The sequence below is a fragment of the Sminthopsis crassicaudata genome, chromosome 1 (assembly GCF_048593235.1).
Source record: "Sminthopsis crassicaudata isolate SCR6 chromosome 1, ASM4859323v1, whole genome shotgun sequence".
Lineage (NCBI taxonomy): Eukaryota > Metazoa > Chordata > Mammalia > Dasyuromorphia > Dasyuridae > Sminthopsis > Sminthopsis crassicaudata.
Window position 1 is genome coordinate 14,552,241 of NC_133617.1, and position 18,227 is coordinate 14,570,467.

The following is an 18,227-nucleotide window of genomic DNA, read 5'->3' on the forward strand; positions in this document are numbered from 1 at the left end:
CAAGGTCTGGGAACTGCCCTATCAAAGGCCAGGAGAATGGAAGCTCCCTCTGCCCACCCCAGAATAAATACTTCATAAATGGCCACCAAAAAATGAATCAAGGGCTCCTGGCCCAGAGGAGGCCCACCTTCCCTGACGTGGGTCCTCACCCCCACATTCAGTGTCACCTCAGGGAAAGTGACTCGATGGAGAGAGCACTGGATCAAAAAGATCTGGGTTCAAATTCTCCTACCTTAGAGACTCACTGGCTGGTGACTGGGAAGTCACTTTACCCAGCTGGGTCTCAGTTTCCTCCTTTGTAAAATGCAGATAACAAACCCTGCAGCATTTTCCTTTCAGAATTTTTGTCAGGCTCCAAAGAGATGCTCCTTTGGAAACCTGAGCGAGCTACGTCCACGTTAGCTGCGCCTGTTGTTGCTGCTATGGCAGCTGATATTCACAGAGACTCCAAGTCTGCAAGGCCATTCACAGGCTAGTGCTAATTTATCGCAGGAAAAGGTCTGCAGGGATTGTTATCCCCATGTTCTAGATGGCAATGCTGAGACCCAGAGGGAAGTGACTTGCAACCAAGAGGGACTCAGAACCTTTTCTCTCACCTGGCTCCAAGAGCAGAGAGCCTTCCAAGTCTGGAGCCCTCATCTGTTCCTTGGGATTATGGGCCCGCCGGTGTGTTCTGGCCCCCCACCAGATGGGACAGGGACCAGATCTTATCCACACTGGTAGTTCCAGTGCTCGGAACATCATCCTCAGTGTTTGTTAAGTGCCTGTTGATGGCACTTTGTTCTCCTTGGTTTAGTGTGTGTGTGTGTGTGTGTGTGTGTGTGTGTGTGTGTGAGAGAGACAGAGAGACACAGAGAGAGACAGAGACAGAGACAGAAACAGAGAAACAGACACAGAGAGACAGAGATGGAGGTGGAGAGGGATAGAGAGAGAGACAGAGAGAGAGAGACAGAGAGGGAGGTAGAGGGAAAAATGGGAAAGAGACACACAAAGACAGAGATAGAAAGGAAGAGAGAGACACAAAAAGAGAGACAAAGAGGCAGAGACATGCAGAGATAGAAGAAGAGAAGAAAAACAGAGACAAAGATAGAAAGACAAGGAGAGGATGAGAGATAGATACACATAGAGACAGACAGAGAGAGAAGAGATGAAGAGAGAAACAGAGACAGAGACAAAGGAGAGAGACACATACAAAGACAGAGATAGACAGAAAGAGAGACATACACACAAAGATAGAGAGAGACAGAGACACACAAACAGAGACAGACACACACAGCAACAGAGACATGCAGAGAGAGACAGAGAGAGAAGGAGAGAAAAAGAAGAGAGACAGAGACAAAAAGAGGAGAGAAGGAGAAATATAGACACACACAGTGAGAGAAAGAGAGAGAGATGAGAGAGAGAGAAATAGAGACAGAGAGAAAGAGAGAGACTGAGAGACAGAGAGAGAGAGAGAGAGAGAGAGAGAGAGAGAGAGAGAGAGAGAAAAGAGAAAGAGAGAGAGCAAGAAAGAGGGAGTGAGAGAGAGAGAGACAGAGAGAGACAGAGAGAGATAGAGAGAGAGAGAGACAGAGAGACAGAGAGAGATAGAGAGAGAGACAGACACAGAGAGAGAGAGAGAGAGAGAGAGACAGAGACAGAGAGAGACAGAGAGAGAAACAGAGACAGAAAGAGAGAGAAGAGAAAGAGAGAGAGAGACAGAGACAGAGAGAGACAGAGAGAGATAGAGAGAGAGAGAGAGGAGAAAGGGGATACATATACATAAAGAAAGAGACATACACAAAGACAGAGAAAGAGAAAGTACCTCTCTCTCTCTCTCTCTCTCCCCCCCCATATATACACATATATATATCACCTCACCATATAATATCTACATATATACATACACACATATACACACACACACACACATATATATATATATATATATTACTTTGCTCTCTCTTTCTCCATATATATGTTTATATATATATATATATATATATATATAAAGATATGTATACCATGTGACCATATATCTATCTCTATATACACACACACATATATACATATGTATATATTTCACCTCACCATCTCTCTCCAAATACATATATATCACCTCACCATATGATATCTATCTACATCCATATATATATATATATTCATATCCTCATACATACATCTATCTATCTATCTATATATATATATACACACACACACACACACACACACACACACACACACACACACACACACACAAATATGATCTCAAAGAGACTGGAAGGGACTGAGGATGGGACCGCCCCCTCCCTCCCAGTGACCGGGATGGCGGCGGGAGGACGGATCAAGCATTTATTGACCGTGACGGTCCTGACTGACCAAATGGAAGCATCGATTTCCTTGGGGATACCCGAGTTCATCGTCTATGACTCACTGACTGAGTCTGCCCACTATGGGGGAAGAAATGAACACAGGAGGGTCTTTTAGAAGGCAGGGTGGACAATCCTGGAGCCCTGAGCGGACGTGGAGCAGGGGCAGTGAGAGATCGAGAGGCACCGAGGATACATCCAGGTTTGAGGCCGGGCCGCGGGAGGGGGGCAGTCAGGAACGGGCAGAGGCTAAGCTGGCGCCCGGGGCGGCTCTGTAGCCCGCTGCCCGGCTCCGTCCAGCACGTACAATGCAACAGATTAGTGAATGTGCTAACTTGGATTGGGCTAAGCGACAGTGAGTTCTCAGGGGAGACATCCCAGCCCCAGGAAAGCTGTTTCTTTTACCTGTTCCCAGGGCAGCTCATGGGCCACCGGCAGCTCTGCAGGACTCTTTGTAGGTAGGTGCCATTCTGGACGTGGCAGGAAACGGTCCGGGTCACTATGTATGAGCACCAGTTTCTGAAAAATAGACACAACAGAAACATCAGGTTCTGTTCCCTGCTCCCACCACCCACAGGTTCCAGCATCCCTGCAGGGTCCCTGCTCCGCCCACTGTGGGCACCTCCATCCCCTCCCTCTGGTCCTCCCTTTATCTTCTTGGAACAATGCAAGGCCAAGCCCCTTCCCCCAGTCTCACGTGGGCTTTTGACCATTTGAGTCTGGCCTGGATTTCCACAATCCCTTAAGAGCAGAAATAGAATCTCCCAGAGAGGATGACACGCTGATCCCCAGAATGCCCTGGGCCTGCAGAGGTCCCCAGAGGAAGGTGCTAACTCTCACTAAAGCCAGGTGGGTGGGCCTGTGTGGGGGGAGGCTCTAATCTTTTCTTCCCTCCTCCCGTGAACAGGGCAGGGCCCCCTGACTCAGGGAGCAGGTTGAGGTTCACTGAGCACTAGGAATGTCCTGATAAAGCTTACCGGGGCACAGACACGCAGCCGGCCACTGGGAGGGCGGCTCTCAGCCCTGCCCAGCTGAGAAGTAGGGGGGTGAAGGTGGAGAGACCACACGGCGACAGGAGGCCTGAGGTTCAGCAGCACCCACTGACCCCCCAAGTGCCTTAGGTCAAGTCCTTGTTCCAGATCTTATCGTTGACATTTGAATAAATAAGTGTGACTTCCCCTTGAAGGGTAATTATGAGGACCCAGTGGGAGAAGAAGACTGGAAAAGGCTTTGAAAAGAATATGAAAAGATGAAAGGGGATATTACTGTGATGCAGAGGTTGCCCACATCTCTGGGATGGACCAAAGGGTAAGACCAAGAAAAGCAAGAGATTCTAGACCAGTGGTCCTCAAACTTTTTAAATAGGGGGCCAGTTCCCTGTCCCTCAGACTGTGGGAGGGCCGGACTAGAGTAAAAACAAAAACTCACACTCTGTCTCCGCCCCTCAGCCCATTTGCCATAACCCAGCGGGCCGCATCAACGTCCTCAGCGGGCCGCATGTGGCCCGCAGGCCGTAGTTTGAGAACCCTGTTCTAGAATCATAGAACAGGGAATGTCTGAGCTGGGAGGGACCTTCAAACCTAGAACATGGAATGTCAAGTCTGGGAGAGGCCTTAGGACAGGGAATGTCAGAACTGAGAACCCTAAAAATCGCTGTTTTTTCTGGCCAAGACTGATTCCAGCAAAACCTTGAAATTTGTGCAAGACCAAATTTGTGAAATATAAATAGAAAGTGGAGCTAATGGTGACTTCTTCCCCAAAACTGCTCATAAAGTTCTCCCAAAGCCCACAGGCCCTAGGATCAACTTCAGAGGCCATCACTGAAACTGTTCTAGTCAGCCATGCAAATAAGCATGTGGCTCCAAGATGCTTGGAACCTATGAAGCTTTCTCTCCCAAAGCAGCGGTAGCTGAAGGCTTCCTGAGAAAATCCTTGAGAATGAGGAACCGAGGAACCTTGGAACCTTCACTAAGTGGCAGTGAACAGGTCTAGAGCAGAGTGGCAACTCTAAGACCCTTTCAGTTCAGGCCCAGGGGAGCCAGGATGCCCAGAGCTCTGTCTCAGGATATCATGACCCAGATCTCTAGACCTCAAAGATCCGACAGGGCCTAATGCCTGGAATTGGAGGTTAGAATGAACCCGGGGGCCCACAAAAGACCAAGTGGGGCTGATAACTCCACCCAAAAGCACAGCAGAAAGCAGAGCTGGGGCCCTGTTACAAAGCTCCAATTAGCAACTAAAACTAGAGAGATGAAGAAACCGAAGAGAAAACACTGACTGACAACAAATTTTTTGAAAGAACTAGAGAGCTCCTTAGGGCAGTTTGGTGGCACAGTAGACAGAATGCTGAGTCTAGAACTCATCAACACTCATCTTTCTGAGTTCAAATCCAGCCTCAGATACTTTGTGATCTCAGGCAAGTCATTTTACTCATCTGTTTCCTCATCTGTAAAATGGGCTAAAGATGGGAAATGGCAAACTCATTCAGTATCTTTGTCATGAAAACCTCAAATGGGGTCACAAAGAGTTGGACATGATTGAACAACCGCAAAAAAATCCCCTCAAAGAAAAAGTGAACAACTCTATTAACAACTGCAAGCAAGAAATTAAAGGGAAAAAAACCAAAAGGATACTCATCAAAGAAGACATGAATATCTCAAAGAAATGAGTGAGGGATAAAAATATAAAATAAAAGTAATGTTTTTCTTCCTGGGCTATTTTTACCTTCTGAATCCAATTCTTCCTGTGCAACAAGAAATTCAGTTCTGCACACATATATTGTATCTAGGATATACTATAACATATTTAATATGTATGGAACTGCCTGCCATTTAGGGGAGGGGGTGGAGGGAAGGAAGGGAAAATTCGGAATAGAAGTGAGTGCAAGGGATAATGTTGTAAAAAATTACCCATGCATCTGTACCATCAAAAAAAAAAAGTTAAAATTATAAAATTAATAAAAAAATAAAGTTTAAAAAATAAAAAATAAAAGTAATGAAGAGAAGAATTGGAAGAAGAACATATAGTTCAGAAGAAATAGTTGAAAACATCACCCAAGTAATGAAAACTAGACTAGACCAAACAGAAATCAGTCATTCCATGAGATAGCCACAAAAATTAGAATGAAATCAAAAGACTGAAAAAAAAATAGAAGAAAACTTAGCATATAAAGTACAATTGACACTAAAAACAAGGTCCAGGAGATATAATTTTAAAATCATCAGACTCCCTAAAAACCTAATTTTTTTTTAAAGCTTGGAAACTGTATTTCGAGAAATTGTAAGTGAAAACTACCCACATCTATTTAGAATCACAGAACAACATAAAGATGGAAAGAGTCCCTTAATTCCCTCCTGAAGAATCCCCTAAAGAGAAAGTCACCAAATGTGAGTCAAAATCTAGAACTCCCTCACCAAAGGAAAAAATGCTTCAAGGAACTGGAAAGAAGTAATCCAAGTACTAAGGATGGAGAGGATTACATAAGAGCTGGCAGCTTGTACCGAAAAAGAGAGAAGAACATGGAATGCAGTATCCGCGAAGGCAAAAGCTAAAGGCTTACAGTCAACATTGACTTACCCTGTGAAACTGAGTAGAGTCTGATAGGAAGAATAATGGATCCTTCATGCAATAGAAGACTTTCAATGATTTCTAAAGAAAAGACTAGAACTACACAAACATTTTGAAATGAAAACATAGGAAAAACCTGGAAAGGTAAATTTATTTAAGTAATTGGAACTGGTTATATGATATCACAGTACTAATAAGTCTAATAAATTTTGTAGAGAAAAAAATAAATGTATCCTTTCAGAACTTTAGGGTCTTCAAAGAGTATTGAAGGAGTTAATTTTGAGGTTTTAAGGGGAGAACAATAAGGGAGAGTAAAAGAAACTCTTGGGTAGAAGGAAAGGAAGAAGCAGAATTTGCTATTTTTTTATAATTGAGGTTATCTGAGAAGAATATACAAACATGGGGGAAAGAGTGTGGGGAGTGAGCATGGGATGGAATGGGAAGCGAGGTTGAGGGGGAGAATAACAGTGGGGGGGCAATAACCACAAGTAAAATAAACTTCCTGGTTCTGAAGCAGAAATTAAAAATGGGGGTGGGAAAGAAAAAGCAAAGATGGAATCTAAGGGAGTATCTATCCAGTGGGGAATGACTGAGCAAATTATGGCATAAGAATGCAATAGAATATTATTGTATCATAAAAAATAACAGGAAATGATTGCAGGGAATCCTGGGTAATATGAACTGATACAGAGTCAAAGGGGCAGGAGGGCAAGTTACAGAAGGGCAGCAAAATCATAAAGAAAAGCAACTTTGAAAGACGGAAGAATTCTGATCAATTCAGTGATCAACCTCCTCGTGTCCAGAGGAGCCACAATGAAACATATTTGGACAGAAAGGGGATGGACTCAGGGGCTAGAATGAGACATATCTTTTCAGTTACAAGGGCTTTTTCCTCTTATCTTTTAATGGTGAAGATTGGGGGGAAGCTGACAATAATGATGTCAAAGGAGAGAGGGGAAGACAAAGGGGTGAAGAGAGAGAGAGAGAGAGAGAGAGAGAGAGAAATAGAGAGACAGAGAAAGAGAGAGAGAGAGAGAGAGAAACACAGAGACACAGAGACAAGAGAGAAAGACAGAGAGAGACAGAGAGGATAGAGAGAAAGAGAGAGAGACAGAAAGAGAGAAGAGAGAAGAGAGAGAGAAGAGAGAAGAAAGAGATAGATAGAGAGAGAGAGAGAGAGAGAGAGAGAGAGAGAGAGAGAGAGAGAGAGAGAAAGACACACACAGACAGAGAAACACACACACAGAGAAAAGACAGACAGACAGAAACAGAAAGACAGAGAAGAGAGAGGGGGACAGGGCAGGAGGGCACCATGGAACCATTCTTAGAAATCCCCAGAAGGGGACAAAAGGAAGCTCAGGACAATGCACAACATGCGCGACCCTTTTAAAAAAATAGTGAGTGTGGAACGTAAAGCAGAGATTGTGTGTCATGTGTAATCTTCTATTTGGATTCTGCTGTGTTGTGGAAATGGGCTTTGTTTTTGGTATTTAAGATTAGAATTTAAAAATTTAAATAATAAAGGAGGAAAAAAGATGATTTTGGCTCTATTTCCTCATTTTATAGATGAGGGAAAAACCGGCTCCCACTCACAGGAAAATACTTGTCTAAGGTCACAGAGCTAGTTCACAGGCTTGGGTCTCCTGACTTGATCGTTATTCTCTTATTGATACCATCCTCATACCTCATCCCACGTACACCCCAGACTCATTTATGCACATGGCAGCTCACACTTGTGTACATACACACCTCCTAGTCCCATTCCCAGGCAGGACAGTGATACACACACTCACACATACACATTCACACACACACACATAATACACACACACACATACTCACATATTCACACACACACTCATAATACACACACACACATACTCACAATAGACATACACACTCACTCACACACACACTCACAATACACACACACACTCACTCACACACACACAATACACACTCACACACACACTCAATACACACTCACACACTCACACACACATACACATTTACTCACTTACACACACACTCACAATACACACTCACACACACACACACACACACACACACTCTTCTTGGGTCCCAGCAGCTGGTTCCATGGGTGTGGGCGTCTATTCACAATTTCCACTGTGACATGTTCTCTCTTTACTAGAGGGGAGGAGAAACATTTCTCCCATCTCTTCTTCTCTAATTAAAATCATTCCCACTGTGCTGCCCAGGCCTGCGGCTTCCTTGTTTATTTTCTGGTGAGCCAGGCTTGATTTGCGACCTACCCTTTAGGCCCAGGACACATCCCGGCCCCTCTGGCTGGGATTTCCATGCCTCGACCTCCTGGAGGCCAGAGACAGGAGGCAGACGCTAAAGCCGAGGTCTGGGCCAGATTTGCTAGCTCCATAGCTAGAGAGCCCTCAGAAGTCATCTGGCTCAGCCCTTTCATTTTACAGAATCTAAGGAGTGAAGAGCTTCAAACATTCATTCAAGCTCCTGAACAGGGAGTGAGTATCGGAGGTGGAATTTGAACTCAGATCCTGCAACTCCCATTTCTATGCTCTCCTGATCCCAATAGAGTTTCACATGATGGCTAATCTGGGAGTATCCCAGGGGCCGAGATGGAGCCAGTTCAAACCTCTATTCTGGCATTTACCAGCTGGGGGTGGAGGTCAACTGGGCCTCAGTTTCCCCACCTGCAAAAGAGAGATAACTGTAGAGGGCCGGAACTCTGGAGAAGTATACTTGAAACAAGAATACTTCCAACAAGGTGTTAACTCAGTGGGAATGATGAGAAGAAGAGGTTCATCCCTGTCCATGATGGTATTTTTAAAAAAGTTTACTAAATAAAGAATTGCTTTATTAATACAAAAATGATTGTAACTACACCATAAAATGACAAGACATTTAAACAGCTTTTGAGAAGAAGGGGTTCATAAGCTTTTAAGAAGGGGTCCAGAGGCGTTAGCAGGCTGCTAGGGCGGCCCATGACCTAAAACAAATTGAGGCCCTGGATCAGATGCTCCCGAGTTCATAGACTTGGGGCTGGAAGGGACCTCTGAGGACCGTCCCATCTCTTCATTTGACAGATGACAAAAGCCGAGAGGTTAAGAGAATTGCCTGTCCGAGGTAAGCCGGGAAGAGGTTTAGGGGCAGGACAGGAAGCCTCTTTCTCCCTGTGAGTTAGTCGCACCCCCTCCCTCCTCGATATGAGGAGCTGGGGAGGGAATCCCTGTACCCCAGCCCTGTCTGTCTCAGAAGCAGACAGCTGACACGAACAGATGTGTGGAAGCTGTGGCGATGGCTGGAGGTGGGGCAGCCCCGGATGTTCCTAGATATCCTGTCCATAAAATAGCATCTGCTTCTCACCCGGAGTCGGGGAGCTCAGCTTGGTCTTTCCCCCAACCCTCTGATCTCGGTTCTTGTGACCCAGATCTGGGCCCTTGGTATCCCCCGGCCCTCCTTGAGCCAGGGCTGGAGGAGAGTCCAAGTGAGGTAGTGTCTCAGAGAGCCTCGCTTCTGAACACAGTGTGAGCCTTTGGGGATGGGCCAGGCCATAGAGCCCCCTGGGAGGGGGGAGAGGGCGGAAGATCGTTTGCAGTTAAGCAGAGGGGAACCAGGGCTGGCCCTCGTAAAGGTGGCAAGAGCTCCTCCACCGGTCTGGGCCCCTTTCTCGGGGCCTCAGCTCCCGCTCCTACAGCAGAGGCTAGCGACGGTGGATGATAGGACTGGAAGGACCTGTCGGCCTGGTATCCACGAGCCACCTGGCAGGCCTCCCGCCCGCCTCCCCTGGAACGACTGGCACACGGGATTTTGGCAAGGGAAGACCTGTTTCTCCTGGGACCCTTGGGAATGGGATCCCAACAGAGGCCTGGCCCGGGGCTGAGATCTGGAACATCGATATGAGCTAAGAGAGGAGGGAGCCAGCCAACAGGGCTGGGGGCCAAGACCCATTATGAGCAAGGGACGAGAGACGGAGAAGCCGAGCGTGAGATTGGGGGAGTGGGAAGACAAACTCATGCTGCCCATCGGCAGGGCATCGGGGGACGCTAAGATTTAGAGGCCAGACTGACCCGAGAGGTCACCTAGTCTCAATTCTTAATTTACAGAGCAGGAGCAAGGTCCAGAGAGGTTGAGGAATTTGCTCAACATCACACAGCTTAGAAGAGGCTGGAAAACCAGGTCCCCTTTTTTACTCTTAGGCTAACTCGGAGTCAGAGGTTGCCAGAAAGTGTGTAGCCCGGACTGTCAGCTAAGGAGTGGGGTCACAGGCTGGACCCACCACCGCCAGTGCCCCAGCTGGCAAAAATGTCCCCTTCCTGGAAGCAGACAGAGGCCTCTCCCCAGACCTGCCTCCTTACCCAGTTCCCAGAGGCACCCGGGGGAGAATGAAGTGCTGAGGAAGAACGACCCTCCTGGACTATACGTCGGGGCCTAGAATCCTCTCCCTGCCTCACCCAGGCTGGATAAAGTGACCTCTCTCTGATCTTCAGTGTTCCTCACTCTCAAATGGGGCTAACGAGCCTGCCCTCCCTCAAAGGGTTTCCGTGAAGACCCCGGAGATCACCAATGACAGTAAACGCAAGGGGAGAGTGCCCTGGTCCTCTGGGCATCCTGCACCCCATTTTAGGGAAGGCATTGGCAGAATCACATTTTCATAGGTGTAGAGCTGGAAGGAAGGCCAATAGTCAAATTCCCTCATTTTACATTTGGGGAAACTGAGGCCCAGGGAATGGAACTGACTTGGCCAAAGTCACTCATGACAAAGGTGGGATTGGAGCTATGTTCTCTTACCCCAAACCCCCAATTTCTTCCCTAGCACATTGGGATGTCAATTGCCACCCCCCATTCCCCTGGGACCTGGTAAAGTATCCTTAAGTCTGGAGGAAAAAAGATTGAGGGGAGGGAACATGGTGGATCTTTCCAGTCCTTTGTAGAGCTGTCACTCGGGAGAAGGATGAGCTTTGTTCTGGGCTAAAAGCTGGTCCCGATCTTTGGCAGAAGCGGGAAAGAGGCAGGTTTAGGCTTGAAGTTTAGGAAAAAATTCCCGAAGAACAAGAGCCGTCTCAAAGGCGGCCTCCAGAGACGGGAGATCGTTCCTCACTGGAAGTGCCCAAGGCCAGGCCAATGCCCACTTGCCCCTCACCTCCTGGGGCAGATCCCTCTGGGGTATGGGTTAGAGGGGCTGCTTCGGAGGTTGCTTCCATCTCAGAAATACCCATGGGCATTTCTACAAAGGACAGACGACCCAGAAAGTCCCCAAGAGGCCAAATTGGAAGGCCCAAGTGGGCAGTATAATTAAGGCTGCAGCCGGTCAAGCTTGCAGGGCTCGCTGGGCAGCTCCCTCCCTGCTCCTAGGGTTCTCGGCTCCCACTGGCATTCATTCGGGTTCTGCCCACGGGGGACCTGGCACTCTCAGGGGTCCGGGACCTACGTTATGGCTCTCACATTCCCTGCATATTCCTGGGCCAGGGGGCATGGCCCCTCTGGGCTGCTGGAGCTGCTCCCAGGCCTCCCCCTCCCCTCGTACAAAGCTTCTTTTATCCCCCTTATCTCGCCAGCCAACAGAACCTTGGGGCCCCGGGATGGGTGTGGGAGGGGCCGGAAGAGGGGGGTGGGAGGTGGAGGCAAAGGACCCCACACTTGTCTTAGAAAATGAGGGCCTTAGGATATTCATCTGGAGGTGGAAGAAGGGGATGATGGGCCATTCCTCTGAACGGGCCAGCCTGGGAATGCCAGCCTCTGATAGCGAACGACTGAAACTCAAGCTCTTCTCCAGGGACAAGGAAGCTGGTTGAGAGGCAGCGGAGGAGACTGAAAATAATAATAGCTAATGTTTATATAGCGTCTGCTGTAAGTGGTTTACTAACTATTACCTCACATGATTCTCACGAGACAGGTGCTATTATTACTCCCTGAGTGAAAAGAGCACTGGGCTCTGGGTTCAAATCCTCCCTCTGTCACTTACTAGCTGTATGACCGTAGCCCAAATACTCATTTTCTATGAGCCTCAGTTTCCCCACATGTAAAATAAAAAAATTTTAAAACAGAGCTTCATTTCATTTTAGCCTCATAACAAACAGCTCCGTGCCTAGGTGTGACCCCATTTTACAACTGAGACAGAAGTTAAGTTTCTTGCCCAACATCAGTATCAGAAATAAGATGTCAACTCAAATCTATCCTGACTTAGGGTCCATTTTTTTCTGGTCAAAAACCAAAATGGAGGGGCCGAGGCCCGTGGGTAGTTAAGCAATGGATTAAGCAGCATGGAGCTGCCTGGTTCCGGGTCGACAGGGTCATGTTCCAGCTTGACCCCCAGAAAACCATCCCCCAGACTGAACAAAGCATCCAGATATCCACTGGATGGTTAGTTACCGCCTGCCACCCATGGTTGTTTCCCACAGATAGTTCACACTGGAGAAGCTCTTCTAACTCACGAATGAAGGGATTGGACCCATTGACTTCTCGTGTTTCTTCCAGATATATATCCCATGACCGGCCTTGGACTTCCCATCTGTAAAATGGGGGTAAAGTGTTTCTACTCTTTGTCTCACAGACTATTGTGATGAAAGGACACTGAAAGCTAAGAGACCAGGGGAGATAGTAAAAAACAAAAGCAAAAACCATTCTGAATCATAGCCCCAATGGCCAGAGGTGACCTGATAGGCCATCAAATCGTTTTAGAACTGAGGAAACTGAGGCAGTGAGTGATTCGCCCCTACTAGGAAGTGTCAGAGGCAGGATCTGGACATAGATCCTCTCACTCCACTGGAAATCATCCGAGTCATTTGATGGCTGTGGGCCTCAGTCTATGGGAAAGGACTAGACCGCCTTAAGGGTCCCTTTCAGTGCTTATTTATAAGCCAAAGACCTACATTGAGTCTTAGCTCTGACTTGGTGACCAGGTCACTTGCTATGTGACTTTGGCTAATTCGCTCCCCTCCATTTAGCCTGTTTGCTCCTCTGTGAAAAAAGAAGGTGGGATGAGATGCCCTTGATGGCCTTTCTGGCTCTGAAGTGTGATCACTGTACATGCTCTCAGCATCATTTATCCTTCCTGTCCAGAAGGAGGAGGCCCGTGCCCCCTTCACACCACATGGGGTAGACAGTAACGCCAGGGCCTCTGTCATCCATCCCCGTCCCTTCCCATGACCACTCATTCCTCCTCCCCCTCAGACCTCCCTGTTCCCCTCCGTCTCTAACACATCTTAGGGAGTGGGCCCCTGCCTCCTTGCAAGGGAAAGGCCTTCCTTTGAAAAGAAGAAGAGAATAGAATCTGTGGGGGGTAGGAGGGCCAGGGCCGGACTCTTTGACTAGGGGATGAAAAAGCTGGGAGGAGGGTCAGCCTCATTGTCTAGGTGGCTGGAAGGGGCCCCTTGAGAGGGGAGAGCAGGTGAGAGGCACGGAGATGCTGGAGATAAAGAAGCGGGGCCAGAGACCTCGGAGGGATTATCTTCCCCCCCTCTCCAGGCCACAGGACAAGAGGCATGGCGCCGATCTCCCATCAGCCTTCCTTGGGGAAAGGAGCATGGGCTTTGGGCCAAAACACCCGCAAAGTGGTCCCAGCCTCAATAAACTGTAACTGCATCTCAGGGAATGCCTCCGTTTAGGCTAGCGGCCTCAGATCAGACTGGGCTCCGTGGAAAGAGTCCTGGCTCTCTCATCCAAAAGACCTGTATTAGATCCTGACGGCCACCTAAACCTTGATTTCCTCAGCTGTAAAAGGAGAAGCTCGCCTCAATAATCTCTTAGATCCCTTTCAGCTTTATGAGAATCTGGGGTCTGGTTAGGGCTGGATTCAAGTTGGAATCCTGGCTGACAAAAGACAAGATATCAGTTCCCAGGGGGCCTGATGGGCTGGGGAACACTTGGCTCCCCTGGGGACCCAGAGGGAAAGGGCTTTGAATTTGGGGTCATCTGTCTCACCTCCCAGCTCAATCCCCACGTCAACATGGGAAAAGTGTAGTACCAAATCATCTGGGATTTTTAAATGCCTCTCTTCACCCCCGCTATTGAAAAGGCCCCTGTGCCTCTCAAATCTGACTTGTGGGAAAGTTTTTTGTCCCAGGGTCTTGGCTCATTGAAGATACGTTACTCTTTCCCAATTGGTAAAGTCCCAGAACTAGACTGAAGGGCATCAAAGGCTAGCAAGTGCAATCCCTTTCTTTTACAGATGAAGGAACCAAGTCTCAAGGAGGTGGAGGGGCTTGGCTTGCCCAAGGTCCTACGGATTTCTCGGAGGCCTGGTCCTCTAATTGGAGAGGCAGCATTCTTTCTACTGTACTATCCTGCCTCATTCTGTCTGACCCTTAAAACCCGGTCATCATCCCTTCCCTCCCCCCATCCTGAGATTTCTGTAATTGTGGACCCATTTAGAACTGAGAGGAACCTTGAAATTCTTAGAGTTTTACATTTTACAAAAAAAGGAAACTGAGGCTCAGAGATGGGAAGGGATTTTCCTGGGGCCCCCCAACAAGCAGGGATAGGATTGTACTTCATTCCATAAGCATTTTATCGGAGGCAGGTGTAAGTACTATGCTTTGGGGGAAGGTGTTATGATTCTACTGGTAGACAAAACTCCCAGTGAGGAAATACCTTATAGCCTTACCCAGTTGCCTAGGGTCACAAAAGGTTAATCTTTTAGGTCCCTTTCAGCTTTGCAGCTTTGTGAGAATCTGGTGTCTGATTAAGGTTCTTAGGCTGGATTCAACATGGAATCCTGGCCGACAAAAGACAAGATACCAGTTCCCAGGGAGTGTCAGAACCCAGGTCTTTCAGACACCAAGCCTCTAACCACTACTCCACACTGCCCATGTCCATATCGATTCATTATTTCTATTCTTTAATCCATGCTGATCCTTTGGGCCAACTTGGCTTCTGTACTGTAACCTCTTACAGTGAAGAAAATTCAGATCCAAAGTATTTTTTAAAACATCCTCACACATTTACACATTAGTAATTTAAAAAAATATTGCCATATATGTTAGTAATTTTTTAAAAATCCCACACCTCCATAATGTACATGTTAATAATTTTAAAATACTTCCATACATGTACATGTCAGTAATTTTAAAAACATCTCTACACATGTACATGTAAGTAATTTTTAAAACATCTCCACACATGTACATGTTAGTAATTTTTTAAAAACATCCCACAATTCCATACATGTTCATAATTTTTTAAAAACAACTCCACACATGGACATGTTTGTAATTTTTAAAAAACATCCAACAACTCCATACATGTCAATAAATTTTGAAAACAACTCCACACATGGATGTGTTTGTAATTTTTAAAAACCATCCCACAACTCCAAACATGTTAATAATTTTTAAAACCAACTCCACAATGTACATGTTTGTAATTTTTTAAAAATCCCACAACTCCATACATGTTAATAATTTAAAAACCAACTCCACACATGTACATGTTTGTAATTTTAAAAAATCCCACAATGCCATACACGTTAATAATTAAAAAACCAATTCCACACATGTACATGTTTGTAATTTTAAAAAATCCCACAACTCCATACATGTTAATAATTTAAAAACCAACTCCACACATGTACATGTTTGTAATTTAAAAAAAAATCCCACAACTCCATACATGTTAATAACTTAAAAAACTCCACCCATGTACATGTTTGTAATTTTAAAAAAATCCCACAATGCCATACATGTTATAATTAAAAAACCAACTCCACACATGTACATGTTTGCAATTAAAAAAAAACCATCCCAAAACTCCATACATGTTAATAATTTAAAAAACTCCACGCATGTACATGTTTGTAATTTTAAAAAATCCCACAACTCCATACATGTTAATAATTTAAAAACCAACTCCACGCATGTACATGTTTGTAATTTAAAAAAGATCCCACAATGCCATACATGTTATAATTAAAAAAACCAACTCCACACATGTACATGTTTGTAATTTTAAAAAATCCCACAATGCCATACACGTTAATAATTAAAAAAACAACTCCACACATGGACATGTTTGTAATAAAAAAAAACATCCCACAACTCCATACATGTTAATAATTTTAAAAACTCCACACATGAACATGTTTGTAATTTTTAAAAATCCCACAACTCCATACATGTTAATAATTTTAAAAAACAACTCCACACATGGACATGTTTGTAATTTAAAAAAAAATCCTACAACTCCATACTTTTAATAATTGTTAAAAAACAACTCCACAATGTACATGTCCGTAATTTGTTAACACCTCCACAACCTTATTTAAAAGTGCAGATTTATATGGAGAGGGTGTACCGTGCAATGGTAAGTACCCTGAGTTGAAGCCAGGGACTCAAGTTCACGTCCCTGGTCAGTCCTGAACATCTCGTGGGACCTTAGACAAATCAGCCAAGTTCTCTGGGAGGGAGTTTCCTCTTGTCTCAAATGAGGGGTTTGGACTAGATGACCTTTAATTGTCTGTTCTATTTCTAAATCTAGCATCCTAGTCAAATAAAGGATGGAGGCTGGAGTCTGGGTGGGCAGCTAAGTCACACAGGCTGCTCACGGGCTTTAGGCCCTTCCTGGGACCTATCAAGGAGGCAAAGAAAATGGGGGGGGGGGCGTGATTCTGGTCAGTCAGGGAAGGCTCTTAATCTAGCCCCCCCCTCCCTCTCCCATCCCCTCCAAACTTGAGTGGCTGGGAGGAGAGGGGGTTATACTAATGGGAGTCAGAAAACCGGGGTCTGGTTCCAGCCTCTGCCAGCTAGATCTTGTTCCTGCCTGTCCCTCAGCAGAAGAAATAGGGGGGTTGGATTAGAGGTTTCCAAGGTTCTGGCTAAGCTCTTATGACCCCTGACCTCTGGTCCTGCTTCCATTTCTCGGGAGAAGAAATCCCTCCGTCCAAGGTTTAAAATAATAGCAACTCCCGGGAGAGGGGGGCACTGAGGGAAGGTTCAGGGGCCTCGCAAGGGGAGGAGGGAGCCGATAGGACCCAGGGGAGGTGGCCCGGTGGGGAGGTCACTACCAGACATTTCCCACGATGCAGGGGAGCGGCTGGAGAGCAGAGGCTGGGGCTCCTCCGGCCCCTCCTCCCTTCTACTTTCAGGAGAACTGACCCGTTTCGGGGCCTCCCCCCCCCCAGTCTGGGTTCGGAGCCCCTCTGGATCCTATGTCTCTGGGTGGGGGGGGTCACCTTCTCCCTAAGCACCCGCCCCCCGCCCTTGTCCCCCGGGCGCCTACTTTTCGAACAGACAGCGGAAGCGTGGAGAGGGGTCACCCGTGGGGCCCGTGGGACGGCGAGGGTCACTTTAACCCCGTCCCTGCCGGAGCATCCATTTCCTCCCGTTTAGCTGGGGGAGGGGAGGTCCTTTCTTTCTCCCAGAGGGCAGCGGAAGGCTGGGGAATGTCCCGTCTGGCGGCGGGGTTTTGGGGGGTGGGGGAGCCCCCGCATCGGGCAGGGGTCCCCGCTGTTTTCCTAAGGGGGGGCTGCCTGGGCTCCCTTTTCCCCGCGTTCTCACGCTCCAGCTCCATCCCTGGGAGAGTGGGGCGAGGGGGGCTCTCCCTCCGGGGAAGGAAAGGGGGGGCGGCTTTACCTGCGGCGGGAGAGCTGGGCGGCTCCCCCGAAGCTCCAAGAGGTGCCGTGGCCCCCGGGGAGCAGGGCGCAGAGGCAGAGCAGCGCCCAGCGGCGGGCGGCTGCCCCCGGGGCGGGCTGCCGCCGCCGCCCGCTGCTCATGGTGCCCGCGGCCGCCGCTGCCCGCGCGGGGGGCATGTGGGCGCGGGATGCAGGAGCGAGCCTCCTCCGGCCCTCCTGCCCAGCCTCCCTCCGCCGCCTGCCTGGCTCCCTGCCTCGCTCGCAGCCTCAGCCCCTTCCTCTCCCCCGGACGTGGCCCGATTTCATCTTCCCAGCCCCCCGGAGCCCGGAGGGGGCGGGCAGCTGGGGGGGAGGGGACGGACTGCCCACCCCCCGCCCCCCAGCGCCGCCGGGGCCGCCCCAACCCGGAAGGGGAGCTCCGAGGGGCGGCCGTCTCCAGGCCTGGGGGTGGGGGATGGCACAGGCTGGGGGGACCCCCGCGGCGCGCAGAGTGGGGGCGGGGCCTCCGCTGCCCGGAGAGAGCCGAGACTGAGGGCACTCGCGCCGGGCGCATCCCCCGGGCTGCTGCTTTACTCCGGAGGAAACTGAGGCTTGGGGAGGAACCTCCAGTCCCACACTTCGCGGGCCTGGGACGGCCTGGGAACTTTTCCCAGGCTCTGCATCTGGACCCGCGAGATCCTCTGCTCTAACGGCCGCCCGGCCTGGTGCAGATGAGTAAACTGAGGCCCCGAGATGTAACGAGCTGTCGTCTCCAG

At 48.1% G+C, this 18,227-nt stretch overlaps 1 protein-coding gene across 4 annotated transcripts in view; it reads right to left on the reverse strand.

The window, feature by feature from the left end:
• Positions 1-17,819, reverse strand: part of EMID1 (EMI domain containing 1) — a 57,804-nt gene extending 39,985 nt beyond the window's left edge. For 2 of the 4 annotated variants that reach the window (XR_012486956.1, XM_074294749.1), the window contains exons 1-2: positions 17,474-17,819; positions 2,754-2,867 (exon numbers count right to left, since the gene is read on the reverse strand). Coding sequence is in view for 3 of the 4 variants with exons in the window: in XM_074294749.1 (XP_074150850.1) it covers positions 2,754-2,867; positions 17,474-17,649 (290 nt within the window). In the remaining variant the exon portion in view is untranslated. The remainder of the gene's footprint in view (positions 1-2,753; positions 2,868-17,473) is intronic. The other 2 variants (XM_074294741.1, XM_074294759.1) reach the window with 2 other exon arrangements.
• Between the last annotated feature and the right edge of the window lie 408 nt (positions 17,820-18,227).